This window comes from Pisolithus orientalis (genome assembly GCF_024613125.1).
Source record: "Pisolithus orientalis strain OTSU chromosome Unknown F5J12scaffold_36, whole genome shotgun sequence".
Taxonomy (NCBI): domain Eukaryota; kingdom Fungi; phylum Basidiomycota; class Agaricomycetes; order Boletales; family Pisolithaceae; genus Pisolithus; species Pisolithus orientalis.
The window spans coordinates 391,205-412,960 of record NW_026260817.1 but is presented as its reverse complement, the minus strand read 5'-3'; the positions used below and the strand labels follow the sequence as shown (position 1 = coordinate 412,960).

At 47.8% G+C, this 21,756-nt stretch overlaps 8 protein-coding genes across 8 annotated transcripts; 4 read left to right on the top strand and 4 right to left on the bottom strand.

Moving 5' to 3' along the window:
• Positions 1-530: 530 nt before the first annotated feature.
• F5J12DRAFT_352718 (uncharacterized protein) lies at positions 531-1,242 on the top strand. The gene has a single exon (XM_051739012.1). The coding sequence runs from the start codon at positions 651-653 to the stop codon at positions 1,071-1,073; it is 423 nt and encodes a 140-aa protein (XP_051596733.1). The 5' UTR covers positions 531-650; the 3' UTR covers positions 1,074-1,242.
• Positions 1,243-1,344: 102 nt separating this feature from the next.
• On the top strand, positions 1,345-1,894 carry F5J12DRAFT_853397 (uncharacterized protein). Its single transcript, XM_051746603.1, has one exon. The coding sequence runs from the start codon at positions 1,432-1,434 to the stop codon at positions 1,762-1,764; it is 333 nt and encodes a 110-aa protein (XP_051596732.1). The 5' UTR covers positions 1,345-1,431; the 3' UTR covers positions 1,765-1,894.
• Positions 1,895-2,551: 657 nt separating this feature from the next.
• On the bottom strand, positions 2,552-3,298 carry F5J12DRAFT_914940 (uncharacterized protein; the record flags this gene model as incomplete). The annotated part of the gene is made up of 3 exons (XM_051749137.1): positions 2,552-2,924; positions 2,992-3,158; positions 3,224-3,298. 3 exons carry the CDS (start codon positions 3,296-3,298, stop codon positions 2,552-2,554), a joined length of 615 nt encoding a protein of 204 aa, XP_051596731.1.
• A 691-nt stretch (positions 3,299-3,989) lies between these two features.
• F5J12DRAFT_352597 (uncharacterized protein) lies at positions 3,990-5,305 on the top strand. The gene is made up of 6 exons (XM_051739011.1): positions 3,990-4,054; positions 4,110-4,190; positions 4,252-4,484; positions 4,569-4,619; positions 4,690-4,881; positions 4,977-5,305. Exons 2-5 carry the CDS (start codon positions 4,125-4,127, stop codon positions 4,820-4,822), a joined length of 483 nt encoding a protein of 160 aa, XP_051596730.1. The 5' UTR covers positions 3,990-4,054; positions 4,110-4,124; the 3' UTR covers positions 4,823-4,881; positions 4,977-5,305.
• A 49-nt stretch (positions 5,306-5,354) lies between these two features.
• Positions 5,355-8,005, top strand: F5J12DRAFT_725567 (uncharacterized protein; the record flags this gene model as incomplete). The annotated part of the gene is made up of 4 exons (XM_051741645.1): positions 5,355-5,536; positions 5,598-5,883; positions 7,303-7,490; positions 7,549-8,005. Coding segments are annotated over 4 exons (1,113 nt in total), but the record flags the coding sequence as incomplete, so codon positions are not given.
• A 1,649-nt stretch (positions 8,006-9,654) lies between these two features.
• On the bottom strand, positions 9,655-11,399 carry F5J12DRAFT_853360 (putative zinc finger protein). The gene is made up of 8 exons (XM_051746602.1): positions 11,251-11,399; positions 11,137-11,188; positions 10,967-11,084; positions 10,858-10,916; positions 10,695-10,826; positions 10,452-10,654; positions 10,066-10,401; positions 9,655-9,983 (listed from the first exon to the last, which is right to left on the bottom strand). The coding sequence occupies exons 1-8, from the start codon at positions 11,344-11,346 to the stop codon at positions 9,846-9,848; spliced, it is 1,134 nt and encodes a 377-aa protein (XP_051596728.1). The 5' UTR covers positions 11,347-11,399; the 3' UTR covers positions 9,655-9,845.
• Positions 11,400-11,862: 463 nt separating this feature from the next.
• F5J12DRAFT_957803 (uncharacterized protein) lies at positions 11,863-13,034 on the bottom strand (the record flags this gene model as incomplete). The annotated part of the gene is made up of 3 exons (XM_051749891.1): positions 11,863-12,372; positions 12,433-12,599; positions 12,658-13,034. The coding sequence occupies 3 exons, from the start codon at positions 13,032-13,034 to the stop codon at positions 12,101-12,103; spliced, it is 816 nt and encodes a 271-aa protein (XP_051596727.1). The 3' UTR covers positions 11,863-12,100.
• Positions 13,035-14,920: 1,886 nt separating this feature from the next.
• Positions 14,921-16,290, bottom strand: F5J12DRAFT_785397 (uncharacterized protein; the record flags this gene model as incomplete). The annotated part of the gene is made up of 8 exons (XM_051743237.1): positions 14,921-15,212; positions 15,276-15,610; positions 15,680-15,778; positions 15,838-15,885; positions 15,941-16,025; positions 16,083-16,133; positions 16,158-16,180; positions 16,237-16,290. The coding sequence occupies 8 exons, from the start codon at positions 16,288-16,290 to the stop codon at positions 14,921-14,923; spliced, it is 987 nt and encodes a 328-aa protein (XP_051596726.1).
• Between the last annotated feature and the right edge of the window lie 5,466 nt (positions 16,291-21,756).

Here is a 21,756-nt window from a genome sequence, read left to right as displayed (position 1 = left end):
GGCGCAGTGCACCCAGTTGACACTGCGCACTACCTCCATCGCTGGTATTGCGGTCAGATGATAAATCAGATGCTAAGAAGCAGGTAAACGTACATTGAACCGAGGGCCTGTGTTAGGTGTCGACCGCAGAGCACAACAGAGGATTGCATATATACGGGATCTCCGACTTCGAACAACTTGACTACTTACCGGTGAAGCTCCGCTCTCCTTGCATTCCACCACCCAAGTCGTTTCTCTCATGTCCGATAGCACCGTTTCAAATAATACTAGCTACTCAAAGCCCTTGGAATTTTATACTCACACAGTCACCTTCCTCGTATGTCTCATTTCTGCCTTCTGTTCTTGTCTTCCAAAACACGCCTCTGTTAGGTGGAGGATTGTCTATTCCGGACTCCCAGGGAGCCGTTAGAGGCTGAGTCTACTGTCTTCAGGGACGCGTTTCTACTCCCCTAAGGTGAATCAAAGAGAGTTTACGGTCGGAGTCCCGTGGTCCTGCGGGGCATTTCCAAGAAGGAATTTGAAAGCTTACTACGGGCCCTCATGTACAAGTCAGTGTGCGTGCCAAGTCTCCATCTGCATTTGACACTTGCTCCTTTGCGTGCAGACGACATGGAACAAACAAGGGCTCGGATTTGGACTACGACCAATGGATGTCAGTCCTCAAGTTATCGACGACGTGGGAGTTCACTGGGTTGCGTAACGCCGCCATCGAATACTTGGATTGTCCTCTCCGGCCTCTTGACCCCATAACCAAAGTGGAATTGGCTTTACAATACAATATCCAAGAGTGGTTACTCTCGGCTCTGCTGGTGCTCGCGCGAAGATCCGCTCCGATCAGCATAGAGGAAGGGCGTCGTATTGGTTTCGAAAACGCACTGAAGTTGGCTTCGGTGAGGGAGAAACTTCGGCTGGAGACGGCCGTGGAAGAATTCCCATACATCTACCACGACGGTGGCTCAACTCGGCATGCCATTCATCAATGCAACATTGGATACGTTGCCCTCGGTGATAGGGACAAAGACGCTGAAAACCTCGACTACACTCCGTTTATACGCAAAGTTTTTGGTCTATAGTCAGTTGGATATGACTACTAGCTATGTGGTGTGGATGTACATATGTAACGCGGTCTCTCGTCTATATTTCTACTTCCAGTTCACGGTACCGAATTCCAGGGGTCCAGCTAGCCTCCCTCACTTAGCTGTGTCTATTTAGGTACAAGAATACGCTGAGAATGGCAAGGAGACACGTTCCATTGCCCGCAAGTGTGATCTAGTATGGATACAGCTGCGAAGTGCACTGTCAAGTTGGTCAACCGTAGCCCCAGGCCAAACCACAGTCTCGCCGGTAGACGATCCTATACAGGACCAGTGTGTCGTTGTCCTTTCCAACAACATTGACGGGTTGTCTTACAATGGTATGCCGTGACTGGAGATGACATATACCGAAGAGACAATGAAGGGGACGTGGTGTACGGGAAAACCAATTCGCGGAGCGCTCTTCACGGTTGTCCAACGCAACCTGGCTCAGAACAAGATTGACATCGTTGATTCGTTGAACTATATGAGGAGATTTCATTGGATGTATCGCGCTGCGAGGGAGATCAACGATCGGGTCTGTATGGTGAGCGTCCAATGCATCCTCATTCCATGTTCTACCGCGGCTGACTGGGGTAGGCTTGGGTGTATTGCTCGCTACTCTCGATCTACGCAAGCAATGCAACAGCGAACGCACGGATGGAAATGCACATGCACATGCCCCCAGTGACATGCGCCATCGACCTCTTCCACGTTATGTACAAGCTAACTTCACGTTACTTGCCTTGCGAATCTGGTACAGCGCTATAAAGATCCCTCTTCGATGGTCCGATGGGACTATTATGTAGTGTGTGCAGTATGGTGAAAGACAGACAGCTTGTGTTCCCGTGTTGGGCCTTCAGTTATCACTCTCCAGATGCCGTCTGCTGGTCTGTCCTCATCTGTCCATGACACGGTAATGAGGGGACCTCCATTCTAACATCGCTCTACTACGAGTGGCAGAAGCCCCAACTGACGCCCTGCGTAAGCTCGAATACACTACCACTTTGATTGTCACCGCCCTCATCTCTGAACTGGCCACCTCTGGGTCTCCTGGCGGCATGACCACCATCGCTCTACCCTCCGGCGGAAAGTCCGTATAAGCCTTACCCCGCATAATGTGACACTGTCGGAGCTGCGGAGGCTGAAGAGACAGTTTGTGACGTTGCATAAGGTGATTACGATGGAGAAGGGAGCGGTAGGTTGGAGTGCAGATCATTGCAGACAAATTTGTTGTGTATCTCGAGGAGAGTATTGGTGTTTCTTCTTCCGATGAGATGTCGGTGAATCAGATGACACCATGTCACGACGAGGACAGGTATTGTAGCACAATACGAAACAACTTTGTCGTGCAGTTTGCGGTACCTGTATATATGATTAAATGAGGTTAGGGAATATGGAACAAGGCTGTCACAGATGGCAATCACCTTGTTCACCGTTCAAACATGTTGTTTCACATATGTACCGAAGCTCTACAGCTATAGCTCGAAGACCTTCTGTAGAAGCTCAGAACCCCCCTTGGCGTCATACCCATACACGCTCTCCAGCTTCAGTTGCTCTCGCACTGATGCCAACTTCAATGCAGTTTCAATACCTAGACGTGTGCCTTCCTCAACACTGATCGGATCAGGTCTCTGGGCCAACGCGAAAAGAGAAGGCAGTAGCCATTGCTTGATGCCATATTGCGTGGCAAGCACAATCTTTTCAACGTGGTCAAGAGTCGCATCGTTATCCAGCCAACACATGGCTGTCATGCGAAGGTTTGTAAATTCCCACATCGTGGACAACTTGAGGACAGATATCCATTGTCTGGTGAGGCCAAGTGGTAGGTCCAAATTTGGCCCAAACGCTCTGGTGTGGATAATTCATGGTCAGCATGCCATACACTAAGCTGAAAACCGGACATGGAGCTAGCTACCTGCATAATAGAACTTTCAACAGGCGTTCAAAATCATCCTTGGAAACGCCGTGCAAGACTACTGGTCCAGCATCATCCTGGCCCTCCATCATCTCATTTTCGGATTGTGGGAGAAGAAACATGTCTCTGAAGACTGTCGATTCCTCTTCTAATGGCTTCCGAGGAACCTTAAACAATTTTCCGCCTAATTGAAGGGTGAGAATGACACAAGGGCTCTACGAGAGACGCATACTAGGAACGTGATCGTGTCCATGTAAAGCTCTGGATGCTTGGAGGGCTCAGGAGCATATGTTGTTCTACTGGCCATGAGATTAACGGTGAGTGGCCCATCGCAGACGTACCCTTTTAGATATTGACTTGAATGGGCACTCTTTTCACGTACACATATTGAGCATGTACATATGCTGCTTGCACGCCTCCTGACGGTCTGATGTGATTCAATCAGCCTGCCTGCCTTGCTAGCTTCCTTGAAATGATCCATGCAAATGCAACCGTCAAGCGTTTCCATTTCTGTCTATTAGCTACACAGGCACCCAAAAGTGGGTCGTGAGTTTCAAAAACGGGACTAAATTGTGGCGTGATGACTTTTTCGACTCTACTGCGCTAGCAACTGCAGTGCATGGTAGTAAGTGGCGCGAACTTGCTGACCTGGCCAAGTTCTGGATGGTTGTGTGGGTCACTACTTGATTTTAGGACTCTTTATGGAGGAGAGATCGCATAAGGCCCAAATTTCGCCGAGAGGAACGAGGTGTTATGTAGGAGACTGTCTAGAACCCATGAAGTGACCGAAAGCAGAGTGCGTCACAGCTCTTCCTTGTAAGTGCCAAAGAATGCCCCAAAATCGTTGTATCAACCTTGCGTTATTTATCCGTATTTGTTGGCAGGTAATGCTATGAAGCCCACTCGAACCAACTAATGACCCGTGTTCGACCGTCCGTGTGTTCCAACCGCTTCAAGTATGGTCGGACCTGATCTTCCAGCTCGGAATGTGATCCAGAGGATATTTTCATAGGCGATTTTGGACGTTATCGATCGGTAGCTAAGGAGCTCACGCGTTCTCTGGGTGAGCTTGTAAACTGTGCATTTGCTACATGGAGCTGAACGCAAATATGCAAAAGACGTAGTGAAAATGTATGATGCACCTGCCCACCCATTTCCAGAGACTGCCTTCAATGAGAAGTGGAACGTCAACGATACATGTACGTTCTCACCGCTTCCAACACCCAAGTGTATTCGATAGAATCACGCGCGTTCCATCAGGGTGCATTGTCCAGCTCAGCTTCGTCCGTTTATCTCGCCATTGAATACTATGGGACCAAGCTTCTTGTGGTCGAGCGAGCCGTCAAGAAGAATGACATCAGCTCCAAAATAGTCCGCTATCTTGGAGAGTGCACGGGCAACGATCTCACGAGCGTGAACGTCACATCAATGAAAGGGAGACTGGAGGCGATCTGGAGGGCCGAGAATGTCATTGACCCGTTGCTATACCGCCCGTAAGACCTTCGATTCGCTAATGTACGCATAGTTGCGACTCGACCACTCCAACCTTACGACCCGGACTGTCTCTCAAATCCCAGGGGTTTCGAGTCCACACAGGGTCATCGCAATATTGGTGCTGATATACCTATGTAAGTGCAACAACATTTTCGTCCTGTATACTTATCAAGTACGATGAAGAACTGCTGATGAGTTCACCAGGCTTACGAGCGTCGGCTCCCCGCGTCAGGTCGGTACCGTAGCTCACCCTCAGGTTCACGTCTGGCAGTATCTTCCGTTCGCCCATGCCTATGCAGGCAAGGACAAGTCACAGCGCGTCTGTTCGATAGGATGAGCAACATTATAGGATGGTATTACAAGCACTGTGCACGGAGGATATTTGAATTTGAGAATGTACGAGTTCCGCGATCGTCTAAGTTCCTGGAACACGCGGCTGATATTCAGCCTCATGGACCGGGAAAATACTCACCCCTTGCTGGTGTACATAGAAATGGAGGATGACGCGATGCGCCCAGGGAGTTGACACAATGAACTACCTTCATTCCTGGTATTGCGGCCAGATGATAAATCAGGCACCAAGACGCGGCTGAACGTACCTAAATCAAGGCCTGCGTTGAGGGTTGAGCACAGCAGAGAGGTTTGCATATACGCGGGATCGCAGAGTTCGAACAACTTGACTACTCACCGGCAAAACCCCCCACTTTTGCCTGCGCATCCACCACCCAAATCATTTCCCTCATGTCCGGTAGCACCGTTTCCAATAGTAGTTACTCAGAGTACCCGGAATTTTATACTCAAACAGTCACTTTCCTCGCACGCCTCGCTTCTGCCATCTGTTCTCATCTTCTAACAAACCCCTCTACTAGGTGGAGGGCTGTCTGTTCCGGATTTCCAGGGAGCCATTAGAGGCTGAGTCCACTGTCTTCAGGGACATGTTTCTACTCCCGCAAGGTGAATCTGGGACAGTCGAGGGGCAGAATGATACCTGTCCCGTGGTCCTGCGAGGCGTTTCCAAGAAGGAATTTGAAAGTTTACTACGTGCCCTCATGTACAGGTCAGTGTGGGTGCCGAGTCTCCATCCATATTTAACACTTGTTCTCTCACACCAGACAACATGGAACAAACAGGGGCTTAGATTTGGACTACGACCAACGGGTCTCAGTCCTCAAGTTATCGACGATGTGGGAGTTCACTGGGCTGCGTAATGCTGCAATCAGATACTTGGATCATCCTCTACGACCTCTTGACCCCATAAGCAAGGCGGAGCTGGCTTTACAATACAACATTGAAAAGTGGTTACTCCCTGCTCTGCTAGTACTCGCACGAAGATCCGCTCCAATCAGCATAGAAGAAGGGCGTCGTATTGGGTTCGAAGACGCACTGAAGTTGGCTTCAGTGCGAGAGAAATTTCGGCTGGAGACGGTTGTGGAGCAATTCACATGCACGTACTACCCCGGGGCTCTCCACCAGTACAACACTCAATACCTTGTCGTCGGCGACAGGGACCAAAAAGCTGAAAACCTTGACTATACTCTGTTCATACGCAAAGCTTTCGACCTATAGTCGTTGGATACGACTACTGCCTCATTGGTGTGTACGTAATGTGGTCCCTTATCTATGCATCAAATCTCCCGGCAGTGGTATCGAATTCCAGGAGCCCAGGTATGCAAAACACTAGTAGCGTCTATCTATCTAATTAGGTACTAGAACGCACTGAGGATGCAAACTCTACACGAAACCTGGGGAGGAACTTTCTATCGTGCATAATTTAGTATGGATGCAGCTGCTTAACCGTAGGGGAAAGAGACTTGTGAAGATTGTCCATTTTCTAGTTGTTAAACCGCCTTATATGTATATTGAGATTGAATACCGAGTATGTGACTCTCGTTTTGCTAATTATAATGTCGTGTATTTTGTCAACCTCACTAGTACGAAGCGTCTCTAAAAAAAATCCAGCCAAGTGTATAATAAGCATCAAGATTGCCGCTAACAAGTATTACAAGACCGTCGTCCCACTTACGAGGAGCTCACCACTGTAATCACCAGGAATTACGAGCATTAGCTCTGTGCATTATATGGGTACCGGTGCAGTAAGGCGAACTCGCGGTCAACTGCTGACCTGCGGTCGCCTGCAAGCTCGCCTACTGTTCGCCCAAGATACAAACTACAAGTCACAGAAAATCTGTTCAACATGATGAGCAACACGGTGGAAGCATTGGGTAATGAAGAAGAGACCTGGATTTTGCGATTACAGTAAGTCACTGGAAACACGCTGATATTCAGCGTAACGAGCTGGGGAATGCTCACCCTTTTGTTGTCTACATAAACATGTCTAATGTCGCGGTGTACTCGGTCGACATTCGGAACTGTGGACAGTCCATAAATCAGGTGCTAACATACGACTGGTCGTACCTTCAAGGATCTATGTAGAGCGTCACACAGAAGGCAGTGGGAAGGTTTGCATGAGTGTAGGATCTCGGACTTCGAACAAGACACTGACCTCAGGCGAAGCCCCTATTTTTCCCTGACACGATTAGCCATGCACGGCGCATGGTAAGCTCGTGTGATGATCTTGAGTCTGCCACAATCCTAGGGTGTTCAGTTCACGTGTGGACCACCACTCGATACCGTCTGTACGCCTCGCTGGACTCGGACGTTCAACACCCAGGTCGTTTCTCCCATGTCTGACAGCACCGATTCAACTACAGCTAGTAGCTACTCAAAGCACTCAGAATTTTATACTCACACAATTACCTTCCTCGTGCGTCTCGCTTCTGCCTTCTGTTCTCATATTCTAACGCGCCACTCTACTAGGTAGAGGATTCGCTGTTCCGGATTTCCAGGGAGCCGTTAGAGGCCGAGTCCACTGTCTTCAGGGACATGTTTCTACTCCCCCGAGGTGAATCCGAGACAGTTGAAGGTCAGAGTGATACGTGCCACGTGATTCTGCAAGGCATTTCTAAGAAGGAATTTGAGAGTTTGTTGCGAGCCCTCATGCACAGGTCAGTGTGTGCAGTCACGTAGTTTATACCCGTACTTGACGTTCGTGCCATGCACCAGAAAACATGGGACAAATAGAGGTTTGGACTTGGACTGCGACCAATGGATCTCGGTCCTCAAGTTGTCTGCGATGTGGGAGTTCGTCGGGTTGCGTAATGCTGCCATTCAACATTTAGATATTCCTTCCGAGCTGGTCGACCCCATAGACAAAGTGGTGCTCGCTTTGCAGTACAACATCAGAGAGTGGCTACTCCCCGCTTTTCTGGCGCTAGCCAAAAGACCCACACCGATCAGTATAGAAGAAGGGCGTCGTATCGGTTTCGAAAACGCGCTGAAGTTGGCTTCAGTGCGAGAGAAACTTCGGCTAGTAATGGTCGTGGAAGAATTCACATTCACCTACAAGAGTTGTACTCGGACGCAGCAATACAACACTCGACGCCTTGTCCTCGGCGATAGGGACAAAGAAGCTGAAAACCTCGACTACACCCCGTTCATACGCGAAGTTTTTGGTCTATAGTTGTAGGATATTGTAAGCGTACACTTACCGCTTGTCACACTCACGCACCACCTGCGCTCACGCTATCGCTTCACACTAGATCACGTCTCCTGTCGCGCCCTTGTCTGGGCATGTGGATCCCTCCTGCTGTGTTGTACTGTTTGGATCCTGGGGGTACAGGGCATCTCTTCTTTTCCCTCTTTCTCTCTCTCTCTCAATCATCTTGCATCAGAGCGTACGCTCGGTTGTTCAATCCCACACGCCTGTCAACGTTCCGTCGTTGTTGTGATTCGTCCTGAGTGTGCTCACCCCTACCGTGGTGAGTTCCAGATATGACTACTACCTGCCTGGTGCGTATATAACCTGGTCCTTCATCTACTTCCGGCAGCGGTATCGAATTCCGGGAGCCTGTGTATGCTAGCACTCCTGCGCGAGGAGAGATCTCATGCCAGTACCATTTGATAGCTGCAGGACGTAAGTGGAGACACGTCCGGAAACGTAGTCCGCAGCTATTTCCGCAAGTCACCTTATATTGGGAATCGATGCGGTGACGTTAAGGGCGTAGGTGACTCACCGACACCGCTCGGCCCGGGCCCACGAGTAGAGTCTGGGCCCTACTAACGATAGCATACTCCTGCAGCAGAGGTTACTTGTACGGTACGTATGCATACATGCAGCGTTCTCCACTACAACCGACCCACTTGTAAATACGAGAACGACTACTGATTACGTTTCAGTCAATCCTGGAAGGATTGACCAAGGTCCGAGTTGGGGTCTACGTGCAGCCACTATTCACCGAATCGTGCTGACACTTACTAGTATTCGTGTTGTTCAGATCTATTTATTCCAGTAATTGTGATGAGCACGGATGTATTGACAGAGAAGATACGACTCACTTCCTCCACACTGTCACATACAAATGTCTTGTGAGCGGGGAAAAACCTAAACCCCAATACCTCTAGGCTGCCGCTGCCTAACGCTTACATTTGAATCTTTATGCCATGGCGACTATAGAGGCTTGAACGTGCCAAACGCCAGAGATTGCTGGTGTTTTCGTAAGAAGGGGGTTTTCATACGGACACCCCTTCCACTCACCCAAACGCAAGCTCAAGGGCACATACATAGACCGACAAAAATATATTCACACCAACCTTTACCTCGTTCGCATCCATCTGCACGTAACTTACGATTTCAAAGTGGAAAAAGCAGAGAAAAACATATAGGTGAAGTAGGAAGCGTGATTGGACGGGAAAAAAAGACCGACCGTATATGTAGACAAACCTTTTTCCAATCTGTCCATTCGTACAATTGTTACGATACCGCAGGGGGATAATGCAGGATGAGAGGGGGGTTGCGAGAGTTTGTGTAGGGGATGACGGAAGGGAAGGGAGAAGGGAGTATGGTCAAGACAACAAAACAAAGACAGGCACCGCACCGGGAACCACGATCCCCAAGAACATCCGCCACTTTACCAACTTCCAGCGCAAAGTACGTTGGATGTCTCGCACAGCATGAGGGGATGGGAGACGGGTGGAATATATGATAGAGGAAAAGAAACCATGAGTGTGGAAGCTCGCGTGGTGAAGAAGTAGGTGGATGGGACGGACTGATAAGTCTTTCTCCACCGTCGCTGGTATTCATCGTCCAACTTCCACCGACCGACTCTTTTTCCCCATACCGTTACCGTTCCCGACACCCACGATTACCGCCCGTTGCAACAGACCGGCCCTAGCTGGAAAGATAAAACGAAAGATAACGAGGAGACCCGCACAAAGTGACCCATCACAACGAAACAAGATTGACCAAACACCACCTCTCCCACTCCACTTTCGTCGGTAAGCGTATGTATGCACGTACACAGTTAGAGGAAATCCTCCGCGCGTGCACGTTTCTTCCCGCGAAATTCTTCTGTGCCACTGGCCATTTGATCTTGCGATGGTGTGGTATTCGTTGCATCGCTGGCAAAGTAGTACTTCGCAGTGCGTCCACGCTTCTCCTCCTGTGAGCACAAAAAAAGGGTGCACCCGTGAGCGAGCCATGGCCAAAGCAGACGAAGTGAGAGTGAAAAACGCAGTACATACAGGAGAGAAATTAGGATCTGCATATTTCAAGTCGGTCTTCTTGAAAGGTCCATACTTCTGCTCGAGAGCAGGATTAGGAAGTACAAGTGGCGGTGGAAGAGACACCGCCGGTGGCTGTGGTGCTGTGGCTGCGGGAGGCACAAGTCCTGGAGGTGGAGCTGAAGCAGGCGTCCCATTCATAGACGCGACTGGCGAGGGTGAGCTCGCAGGCACGAAGGTGGGCGGCGGAAGAGGCGGACGGGAAACCCTAGGGGGGAATGGTGGTGCACCTGGGGGAAGCATTCCAGGTGGTGGAGCAGACCAGGAGGCGGCATAGGGAAACCAGGGGGTGGAGGACTGGAAAGTAGAATTAGCTATGAACAACAGTAAAAGCCACATGACAAGACATACCCGGGAGGAAATCCGGGCATGCCGGGGAATGGGGAAGCCATTGGAGGGACACCTGGGAACGGTCCTGGAGGGAGAACACCGGGCATGAACGGTGGCGGAGAAATGCCGGGAAGCCCAGGAGGCGGCGATGTACCTAGAGGGGTGATGCCAGGAGTAGGAGCAGGTGGTACAGCATATGCGGTCGGAGCGGCATTGTAAACTGCAGCGGTTGCCTCTGGAGCAGGAGCAGCAGCCGGTACATCGGGCTTCCAACTGGGCACGCAGCTCATCCTCCGAAAGAGGTCGGTTGTCGATCTCGGGACGCTTTGGTTGGGGTTGGGAAATGGAACCCGCAGCGAGGCCAAGTTCGATTTCCTTACGGCGTTTAGAGTCTGCGACGTCAGGTGCAGGAATATTCCATACCAAAGATTTCCACTTCATAGCCGTCCCGACCGGGCAATGCGTTCTCGATTCGAGGCAGGCTGAGGCGGATCAGTAAGATGGAAGGATAGATAGGAACACGACTGCGCACTTCTCTGGTTCGAGTTTGTGCACTTGCTGAATGTGAACTGCAAGACCACCGGCAGTATTCAGACGGCGAGGACACATGCCACACTTGAAGTGTTTCGCCTTTTGATGTTGCATGAGGACTGGAAGGCGTCAGTGAGCGGCACACAGCAGACGCCGGACGAATAGGCTGACCTTTTTCATCTTCAAACTCACGCTCGCAGTACCAACACCACGGACGAAGAACCTGGATATTTCGTTAAGTAGGATGTTTTATTATCGGGTTGATCGGTGTCGGTTTTGACTTACTTGCTTGCTCTTTTTCTTTGCCATCGGGGTCGGAATGCGTGGATGCAAGGAAATGGAACACAAAACAAAAGATTTCTGTGACGGGCGTGGGAACATACAGCACAGCCACAGGGCAAGGGCTCCATTCCATCCTCGTCTCACGCATTTCGCTAAGATCTGTCCTGTCAGTGGTTGGGCTGGGCCGAGCGTTAGCTCGGCGGAGGCGAGGCAGGCGGAGCCGCTCGGGAGGGCGGGTCACCTGCTCGCTCTGACAGGACTGCGTAGGCATAGCAGTAGCATTTCGAATAGTATGTAATTATTGGGCTAAGATTAGAACGGTGGCTGGGCTAATCTATGGCTGTGGCTATAGTGTGAAGAAGAGGGCGTGGTGGGTGGGTGAAAGGAATGACAATTGGGCGAGGAGCTGGAGTGGGAGCAGCGACGGTCTGTTGGGGGGTGTTCGTCTGATGCAGAAAGGCAGGGTGGCAGTGCTTCAGGCTTGTCGCTCGGATGGACGTTTGCTACCGGAGGTAACCGGCATCTACACTAGTCTCAGTAACTACTATCATGCGACAGGTAATGCACAATTTTTACAAAACTTGGAATAACTACACAACAACAACATTTCTTGTACTCGGTCTTGGATGATCTAATAGATACAGGTCTTGGCTACAAGCCTGTGCAAAAAAAAGAATAAAATACGCTAAAATGCATGTATAAGTGAGCCCCGAAAATGACAGGTCAAAAAGTATAGGTAATGCACAATTTTGTCACGCTGTGTCACGCGCGGCAGGCCTCTCGGCGCACACAAATTAAATTCCGCAGCGAGCACGGTGCACAAGCAAGACGCACAACGACAATTGCTTGAGAGCTATGGTAAATAATCTACGGAACCATTATAACTACTAAGGCGCGACGTCGAGCTCTGATGCTGTTCATTGGCACCATTTGACGTTGATGGGTATGCCAAGTAGCCCGCTGTGTTACCAACTAGTTCTGGAACATAGGCTGATTCAGTGTGCGGGTAACCATGATGCCTGGCAGAGGATGATGAGCCAGCCAGTTGATTCGGATGGACACAGGAGGGAGTTTCCAATGGAGGGAATGCTGATGCGGGTTGCATTGAACGTTCAAGGGAAGCATCTAAAATAATAAGTTGCAGTTGAGTCAATGACTCGGAGTATGGAAGGGCACAGAACATACCAGGCACCAGAGGTCCAGACTCAGAGTTTGCTACACGAGAACGTGGAGGAAAGAGGCCAGAAAATCGACCATCATTCTGCAGTTTGGGGTTATCCTTCAGATGTGTGCAGATCATGGAAAGCAAGGTTGCTTTCATGCCAATGATGTTTGACTGGGGAAGCCGAGTGCTAGGGCAATGGTCTCAAGTTCTGTCTTTGTTTTCGTGTTGAGACTGCCTCTGTAAACCTCAGTGCCATCGCATCTCGTCGCACTTGCACAGCCGCTTCCTTTTCCCGCCTACGTGATTGCGCAGCCTCGGTTTGTTGCTTCTTAGCTGCTTTCCTTGCGTCCTCCTCTGCAATTCTCTGTCGAGACTCGGCACTTGTCATGAGGCCATGTTGCCGGATGCTGCAGCCCTTACGTTTAGCACGTTCCTCCTTAGCATTCAGTTTCTTCTTCAAACTGTTGTATTCAACACGTAGCATGATGGCATGACCAAGAGCGTTGTCACGCTCCCACTGTGTGACCTCGAGTTGAGCACGAAGCCGCTCGTTTTCCTCCTGAAGCTGTGCCGTTTGACCTGTTCCAGAATGACTTGATATGGCTGTGCTTGCAGGGGTCATGGAACGCGAGGCTGGGGTGCTGTAACCCATTGAACGGGTGCGACAAGGGGATGTGGGTCCTAGATATGAAGACGAGGCTGCCAGTTGCTACTGCTCGAAGGTTGGTGGACATGGGGATTCAGTGTATGCAGGCCGCAAAGGCTTGTACAGCCTGGCTAGAGGGTCTGTACTCTGGCTGGGACCTGCGGCATTGATATCAGCATCTGACTCTGAAATATTGTACAGAGACTCCATTGATGTATCCGATGATGCATCCGAGGGTACATCAGAGAGCTGGTTATCGAAGTCATCAGGCGGCATGTGGGTAGATGGGGATGACAGCTGGGAATCTGGAATGTAGTCAAGGTCATCAGATGATGGAATAGCCCAGTCTGATGGAAGGTCGTGACAGGATGGAAATGATGGGGGCAACTCGGCAGTTGTTGAGGTTGGAATGCTAGGTGCGTAATCTTCAGCAGAGAAAATATCAGGATCCAATGGCCGGATGCCAGATTTTCGCCAGGCCTGCAAGATCGTAGACTCCCGGAACGCTTTTTCCCGCGCCTTCCACCGAGGGAAGTAAACGCACTGAAAACAAGTGCCGCATGTACTGTATAATAGTCCCAAAAGCACCAGATATCAGTTCCACGCGATGAAAATCAGTGCCAAATTGTGGCACTGATATTTCATTTTTGCTACTAATAACTAGTGCCATGCATCAATGTCGTTGACGTGTTTTTTCAGTGTCAAAATGGTACTGATTTCCAGTCATGTTAGGCACTTATTTTCCGGAAATTTCCATTGAAGAAGGCACTGATATTCACTCACAATGGCACCGATTTTCAGTCAAGAGTGCACTTATCATCAGTCACAAAAGTACCATTTCACTTGCAAAATTAACATTGATTAGACAGCACATTGACATTAAGTGCTGCTAGGGAATTGACAATACAGATTACTGGGTGCATAGAAGTCCAAGTAGCACAAGGCAGAAGTGAGTTCTGATGAAAGTGCATAAACAGCATGGCTGGGGAATCAACAATACACATAGCTGGGTGCATAGAAGTCCAAGAGGTGCAAGGTGGCAGTGAGTTCTGATGAAAGTGCATAAACAGTGCAGCTGGGGAATCAACAATACACATAGCTGGGTGTGTAGAAGTCCAAGAGGTGTGAGGTGGCATTGAGTTCTGATGAAAGTGTGTAAATGGTCTTGAAAGTGTCCAAATAAGTTAGCTAAAAGGAAATGAGAGTGGATTGACAAGGCCCAACCTAGTTGTGAATGTTCTGTCATGGTTGGCCTTGCTGAGTCTTTGATCAAGTAGTGCGATTTGCCCTAGTGTGTTCCTGTGCATTTGACCACACATGAGTCACAAGTGCAGAAAGGATGGTGATGGGGGTATGACAACTGAATTGCCTTATACTCACTGATGTCATGAGTCTGGCAGTTTGACCTATGCTTGCATTTGGGGCATGCTGCTGGACCTGTGTAAGTGGTGATATCTATATCAGTATAACACATTGGAAGCATCAAAGGTAGTACACATGCAGTGGCCACTGGCAGCACTGTTGATTAGGACTTGCTGCTTGGCATGACCATCATGGTCTGTAAAGTTAGTAGTGTCAGTAAGGTGCAATGTTAGTGGGATAAAGTGTGTAGTGAATGTTAACCTTTGCCTGCTCTGAATGTAACTTGTTGGCAGCTTGATTGGAATCATCATCTGTCACAAGTAATTTAACTCTGAGGTGAGGTCATGGCTAAGGTGAATGGTGTCAGTCAAGGCACAGCCTACACAGGATGATGGAGTAGGAGATGCCTTCTGCATTTGCCCTTGGAGTTCTAGCAGAGCCTGAGTGACATCCCATGTATCACTTGTCACTTCACATGTCAGGACCTCCAGTCACTTTAGTCAAAAGGTGACAATGTTTCTATGAAATATCTCCTCCAACTCTGCATTGTCATCATTTGTGGGGTGGATGAGGGAACCCACATTGCTACTTGCAACCATAATCTTGTGTGCCTTGACAACTGTTGTAGGACTGTAATCATCTGTGATCAGCAAGGTTGCTATGTAGGGCACCATAAAGTATGTCGTGAATTGTGCAAGCAGCAGAGGCCATATTGCTGCAGTCAACTCTGCTGATGCTGGGAACAGGGCAATGAGGGTGTGCTTGATGATTGCAGCTCCCTTGTCACCATAACTGCTCAGTGTTTACATCAGTTTCTGCACAGTTGAAGAAGTGAGTTGCATGTTAGGGACATACTATCCAGAATGTAAATGGTCCAGAATCGCTGATCTGGAACACAGTGCTGAGTTCCACATGCAAGCTAGCTTTTCCAACATCCACCCATCTTCAACCAAGTCAGCCTCGAAACACTTCCAGACATGCTGCTGCTTGTGGAGGCTCCTGTTACAAAGAATCAGATCTAGCTGGTCTTGCCACTTGATGATATGCCTTGGAATCTGCTTGAAGTCAATCATGCTAATGGGCCAACCTTTTTTCACTGCAATCTTGAGTTGTTCATATTTCCTATACTCCCTTTTGATCATGGTGCAGATCTGAGCTCCTAATTGGACTGTCTCAAAGTTATGCCCATGCTGTTTTCAGGTCATGGAAACATATCTTTGTAATGCTGTGAAAAGATCTTGAGACATTCTGGATGGGACCTTGTCCTTGCAATATATGCCTGGACATCCTGGTGGGAAGTCATCTTGCATGATCACAGATGACTGTGTTTCTGCATTGTCCTCCTTGTCAGTCAAGTCCTGCATGAACTACATGAGAATGCTGGCTGGCATACATGATAAGTACATCTACAACTCACTTGTAGTCCAAGGGACATGTCATCCCTTTTCTTCTTCTGTGACCCATCCTGAGTGAGTATGAGAGCACAAAAACAGAATGTGAAGTTTTGAAGGCACACATACATGACATTCAGAGGCCACTGGCACCTCTGCTTCATTGGCTTGCTCCCATACTGATGTGAGTGGTCTTGGAGTGTGCAACCCATTGCTGATACATTCCTGAAAGAGTGTGAATGCACAGAGTGAATGACTTTCCAGACCATACCTGTCATCCCATTCCCAGCATGCCATTTGCTGCTTGTAGTATGCATGATTGCTGGTTGTCAATTGATTCATTCACCAGCTCATTTCTCTTTCTCTAAACTGCACATTGCATTGTGAACATCAGCTTGTGACTACAGCTCAATATACTTGCTCACATTCTTCTGAGTACCACCCAGGTATTGGTGACCCTTATCACCCTTGGCATGCATGTTGGGCTGTATGTCATCATCGCTAACAATTGACTTTCTCTGAAAAATGTTCAGGCATCAGTTGCAATCACATACAGCTTACTTCCTCACCATTTTCTGTCTGGCTTCCATGTGTTTTGGGTAGACACTCCTCTCATCTTCATCTTCATCATTGTCTTCATCCCTCTCCATCTAAATGACACAGAGTGAGCTCAAGATAGTAGATGTTTGTTCACCTACCTTTCTCTGTGTACCCAGAGCATGTTTGCTGTGCCTGTTACTAGCACCAGCATTGTCTGCATACATTTCCTTGGACTCAGACTGGGAATTGTCTCTCTTTCTCTAAGTGACATATAGTTAGTTCATGATAGTAGAATGCACAGTTGCCTACCTTTTTCTGTGTATCTGAAGTACATTTGATGTGCCTGTTATTGCTGGCATCACCTGTGTCCATTTCCTTGGACTCAGACTCAGACTTGGACTTGGACTTGGACCTCTTTCTCTAAGTGACATGAAGTGAGTTCATGATAGTAGAACATGCATGCCTACCTTTTTCTGTGTACCTGAAGTACATTTGATGTGCCTGTTATTGCTGGCATCATCTGTGTCCACTTCCTTGGACTCAGACTCAGACTTGTCCCTCTTTCTCTGAATGACATGGAGTGAGTTTGTGATAGTAGAACATGCATGCCTACCTTTTTCTGTGTACCTGAAGTACATTTAATGTGCCTGTTAGCACCAGCATCATCTGCACCCACTTCCTCCTCATCTTTGTCATTAGACTCTTCTCTCTTCCTCTAAATGTACCAGGGAATCAACTCGAGATCAAAATATAGATAAAAGTAACTGCTAACCCTTGCTTCAGCATTCTGTTTTTGCCTTTGTTCAGATGTTGACCAGTTTTTCAATACCTGGGCAATTAAAGCACATGCACCCCAGCCTCCCTCACACCACATGAGGATTTCTGATTCTGCTTGGGCCTAACAATGTGAATCTTGGTTATTAGTGGCTATATGCACTTAGAATGCACTCCCTTACCTTCCAAATGACTTTCTTGACAAGGAGCTTGTTGCTTTGGTGAGAAAGCAAATGACTTGTATCCAGGTAGTGGTAGATCAATTTTTGTACAACATCCTATTGAGTAGCATACAGGTAATAAGAATACAATAGTAGGGATGGAAGATGTACCAAAAGGTGATTGTACATGTCCTTCTTCTCTGTGAGTCCCAAGGCATCTATTAGCTTGTAGCTGCTGCCTTGACCTGCTCAGCCCTTGGGCTTGTTAATCAATCTTAACCATTGGTTAGTATGTTTATCTTGCTGTTTTTTCTGCCTCCTCTCCTCTTTTGCATGGTTCTTTCCTGCAGGAAGAGATATAAGATCCAAATGGTACCTGTTGGTATCAATGAACTCACATTTGTGCACTTCCAAATCCCCATGGAGTTCTGATAATGACTCTCCTAATTTATTGATCCTTGACTGCTTCTTGTGCTTCAGCATTGTCATTGAGGCTGGAGGCTTGATGGCAGAGATGATATGGCACTTAGGATAATGGATGTAAGCAACAACCTTGGAGTGGCTGTGCTCAGGTCAGGTGATCACAGCTTGGTACATGTTGCTAAGTCAGTCAGTTAAGTCAAACATACTGACCATGCCTCCAATTTGATCTCCAAGGAGGAAATGTTGTTGGTGCAATCCAGGATGTGGTGTGTGCTTGAGCAGCACACAGCGGTGGCATCACTATAAGAAGGCTGCATCCATGGGGCAACTGGCAGGCATGCATGACTCTGAAAGCCTGACAGGCAAAGAAAGCCCCCAACTAGATCTGGCTGAAGGTCAGCTCAACAAGCTGAACATTAAATGATACTAAAGTAATCATCTCAGGTGGTCATTCCTGCCCAGCATCTCCATCTGAGTCATTGGACACAACAGGTGTGAGTGGGGTGTCTGAGTCCGAGGCTGGCCCTGGAAGTGACATTCAAGATGATGTATGGGTATGGGCTGAAGAGCTGAAGGGAGATGATAATGAGCTGCTGAATGAGTTGGAAGACAATGTGAGAAATGAAAGAGAATGAGATCTGTTCACTCTCCATACATGCCTGGTTGCCCTGGCTCTAACGCATGAACTGCTCATGCATCAGGGAATGATATTCTATCTGACAAAGATTGTGACAATATCTGCACATTTAACCTCCTTATGATGGGCCAATCACTCAATGTGCATACTCACAGATGTGATTCACTTTCCAACACAAAATGAACCTCAACTCACAATATGTCATCTTTCAGTGTGTGGCCAAACTATCTGGGATCAAACCCCTCTTGGTTGACTGCTGCAGAAATTCATGTGTGGCCTACACTGAAAAATATATTTATCTTCAGTCTTGTCTGTTCTGTCAAGAAGTGCGATTCAACCAGTATGGAAGGCCATGTCAACAATTCATGTATCTCCCACTTATCCCACAACTGCAAGGGTATTTCCAAAGCACAAGGATGATCAAAATGCTCTCATACCATGTGGATTATGATATTGGGAGAGGAGAGATTGCAGATGTATTTGATGGGAATCATTACCAGTGGCTTCTCCATTGTTGTGTTATTGTTGATGGAGAAGAGTTACCTCACCAATACTTCTCAGATTCCCAAGACATTGCATTGGGCCTTTGTACTGACAGCTATTTACTCTTCAGGCAGTGACACAGGGGCCTGTCCAGTATGCCACTCCTGTTGCAGAACTACAACCTGCCTCTGCATGTGTGAACTCACAGCAAAAACCTATTGTGCATCAGAATTATTCCTGGCCTGCACCAACCCAAGGACCTTCATTCTTTTCTCATTCCCCTGGACAATGAATGTGCTGAGCTAGCATATGGCATCCAGACTTTTGATGCATCCCAGCAAGCCCTTTTCAAGATGCATGCATATATCATTGTCAAATCTGGTGATATCATCACAATTGAGTGCTTCTTAAATCTCAAGGGCCATAACTCAATCTTCCCTTGTTGTTCATGCAAGGTGAAAGCTGTTTGTGGCTTAGGCAAGACCTATTACATCCCTCTTCACCTGCTGTCTCAAAACTGCAGTGCAAGGACCCTCTATCAAGCAGCCCCTTTATGACACCATGATGACTTCTCAGATGCAATGGCAAGGATTGCAGTGGCCAAAACAAAAAAAGAGATGGTGATGATTGCAAAGGAGACTGGCATCAAAGGATTGCCAGGCCTGACTCATGTCAGGTCCTTGGATTATGCATGATCATCCCCATGGGAATGGTTTCATTTGTTCTTGGAGAACATTGTCCTGAACCTTGTTGACTTCTGGATGGGCCAATTCAAGGGTCTTGGTACAGGTAATGAAGACTTCACAATTGTGACTGAAATTTGGGAGGAGATTGGAAAAGAAACTGCTGCTGCTCTCTGACACATACCATCTACATTTGTCTGTGTGCTCATGAATATTGCAACAGACTGCTCACTCTTTATGGCAGAGACATGGTGTTTTTGGTTCATGCATCTTGCCCCAAAGCTACTGAAGGGGCACTTTCCCAAAGACAAATACTACAAGCACATGTGTGAGCTAGCAGCAATCATGAAGGCTACTTTACAGTTTTGCACCCCACACAGACAACTTGATGATATCAAAAGATGTGTTATAGATTGGGTGCAGAAATATGAGAGGTATACACATTTCTGATTCAATTGTATCACAACACTAACTTTTGTCAATAGATACTATTATCAGTATGACATTGAATGCCTGCCAGCTTGCATGCTCATGATCCATGGCATCTTACATGTTGTACAGGGTATCTGAGGCTGTGGGTTGGTGTGGACCACTTGGACCTTTCATAGGGAGTGCTTTTGTGGGATGCTCCAGAATACACTCCATTCATGCAGCCACCCTTGGAGTAATTTAAATAAAGCATTACTTCATTGCACATACCTGGAACAATTGTGGATGCGATATGACCTTTTGGATGAGCTTGCAAATGAAGACAAGCATGAAGATGATGGTCCAATAGGATATGAACATGTCCTCAAGGATTGTGAGCATGCACTGATGTCACTTACATGCAAAACTCATTCTCAAACTGACCAGACCCAGACCATGTGCTTCAGCCTCCCTATGAGGTGGCGCACAAGCTTGATTGTGACCTCCATGAAAGAGTTGCACAATACTTGGGACAAGTACTTGGCAAATGAAGCTCAAAGATCAAGAAACAGCTTCCAGTGCTTGTGCTGTTTACAGCAGGCAAGCTTAGGGTCTGCCATGGTGGAGACTTATTTCAGACTAAAGAAGTGTCACACAGATTTGGTGCATTAGAGCAGAGGAATTGCTATGTCAGAGAGGTCCATCATGGTCAGATACTTGTAATGTCTCTAGTTACTAAATACCATAGTTCAAAACAGTGTTTGAGACCCACACAGGTTTTGTGTTAACCCAAACTGGGTATGGTGACCTAGAAAAAATAATAGCCCTCATTTTTCCTGCCACACCACTCTTTGGAGAACTCAGAGGCAAAACCATTGTTGTTGCACTTGTTAGACCATGGGACACAGATGGAAAGGTAGCCTCAGAAGAGGTTGTGTTCTTTGAGTCTTGAAAAACAAGGATAATTATGGATATCAGGAGCTTAAGAGCTGTTGTAGGTCTAGTCAAGACATGAGGGAGATGGGTTATCATTGACAGGGCACCTGGGACAGCAACAACAGCCTTTGCAGATGATATGATAGAAGGATATTTACATGATGAACATGGTGATGATGATGACTTCATTTTGTGAGAGGAGTAGTTGATTCAATATAATGCCATATACATGGGAATTCATGGTGCAATGACATGCAGGATATTGATACATATATACATACTGGGGAGAGATGTGATCCCTTTCCAGGTGTGAGCCCTGACTCAGAACACTCCAGATCCAAAAAGCTACCTGAAGGATGTCACAACAGACCTGCACCCACCATAGTCAATGATGTCTCCACCTGAGAAGGTGACTCCTACAGGTTGTTGATGTCATCACACAAAGCTGTCCTGGTGGTGATGGAGCCCATATTGCAGCCATTGATGGTGATGGCAGAGCTGGAAATGGGTTGAGAACTCTTTGTGATGGGGTAGAAGGTAAGGGTGGTGGTGGCAGCTGCAGGAGGGGCTGACTAGGAGGGGAGGCTGGTGGATGGATGCCAAGATGGTACCAAGAGCCAACATTGTTGAGCCTGATGTTACAGGTCCTTGGGGAGGGGAGGCTGGGATGAAGGATAGTGAAAGTGGTGTGTTTGGTGGTACTTGCCTTGTGCCAATTTCATAATGTTCTGGTGTGTATGGATTACTTACCTGCACCAGGGGTGGGCCAAAAAAGACAATGCACCTTCACTCAATCAATGATCTTGAAGCATCTGGAACTATCAACTTCTGCAACATCCCCAGTGTGTATCCAGCCATCCTTCAGTGTCTCCTGGGTAGTCTTCTCATCTGATGGATACC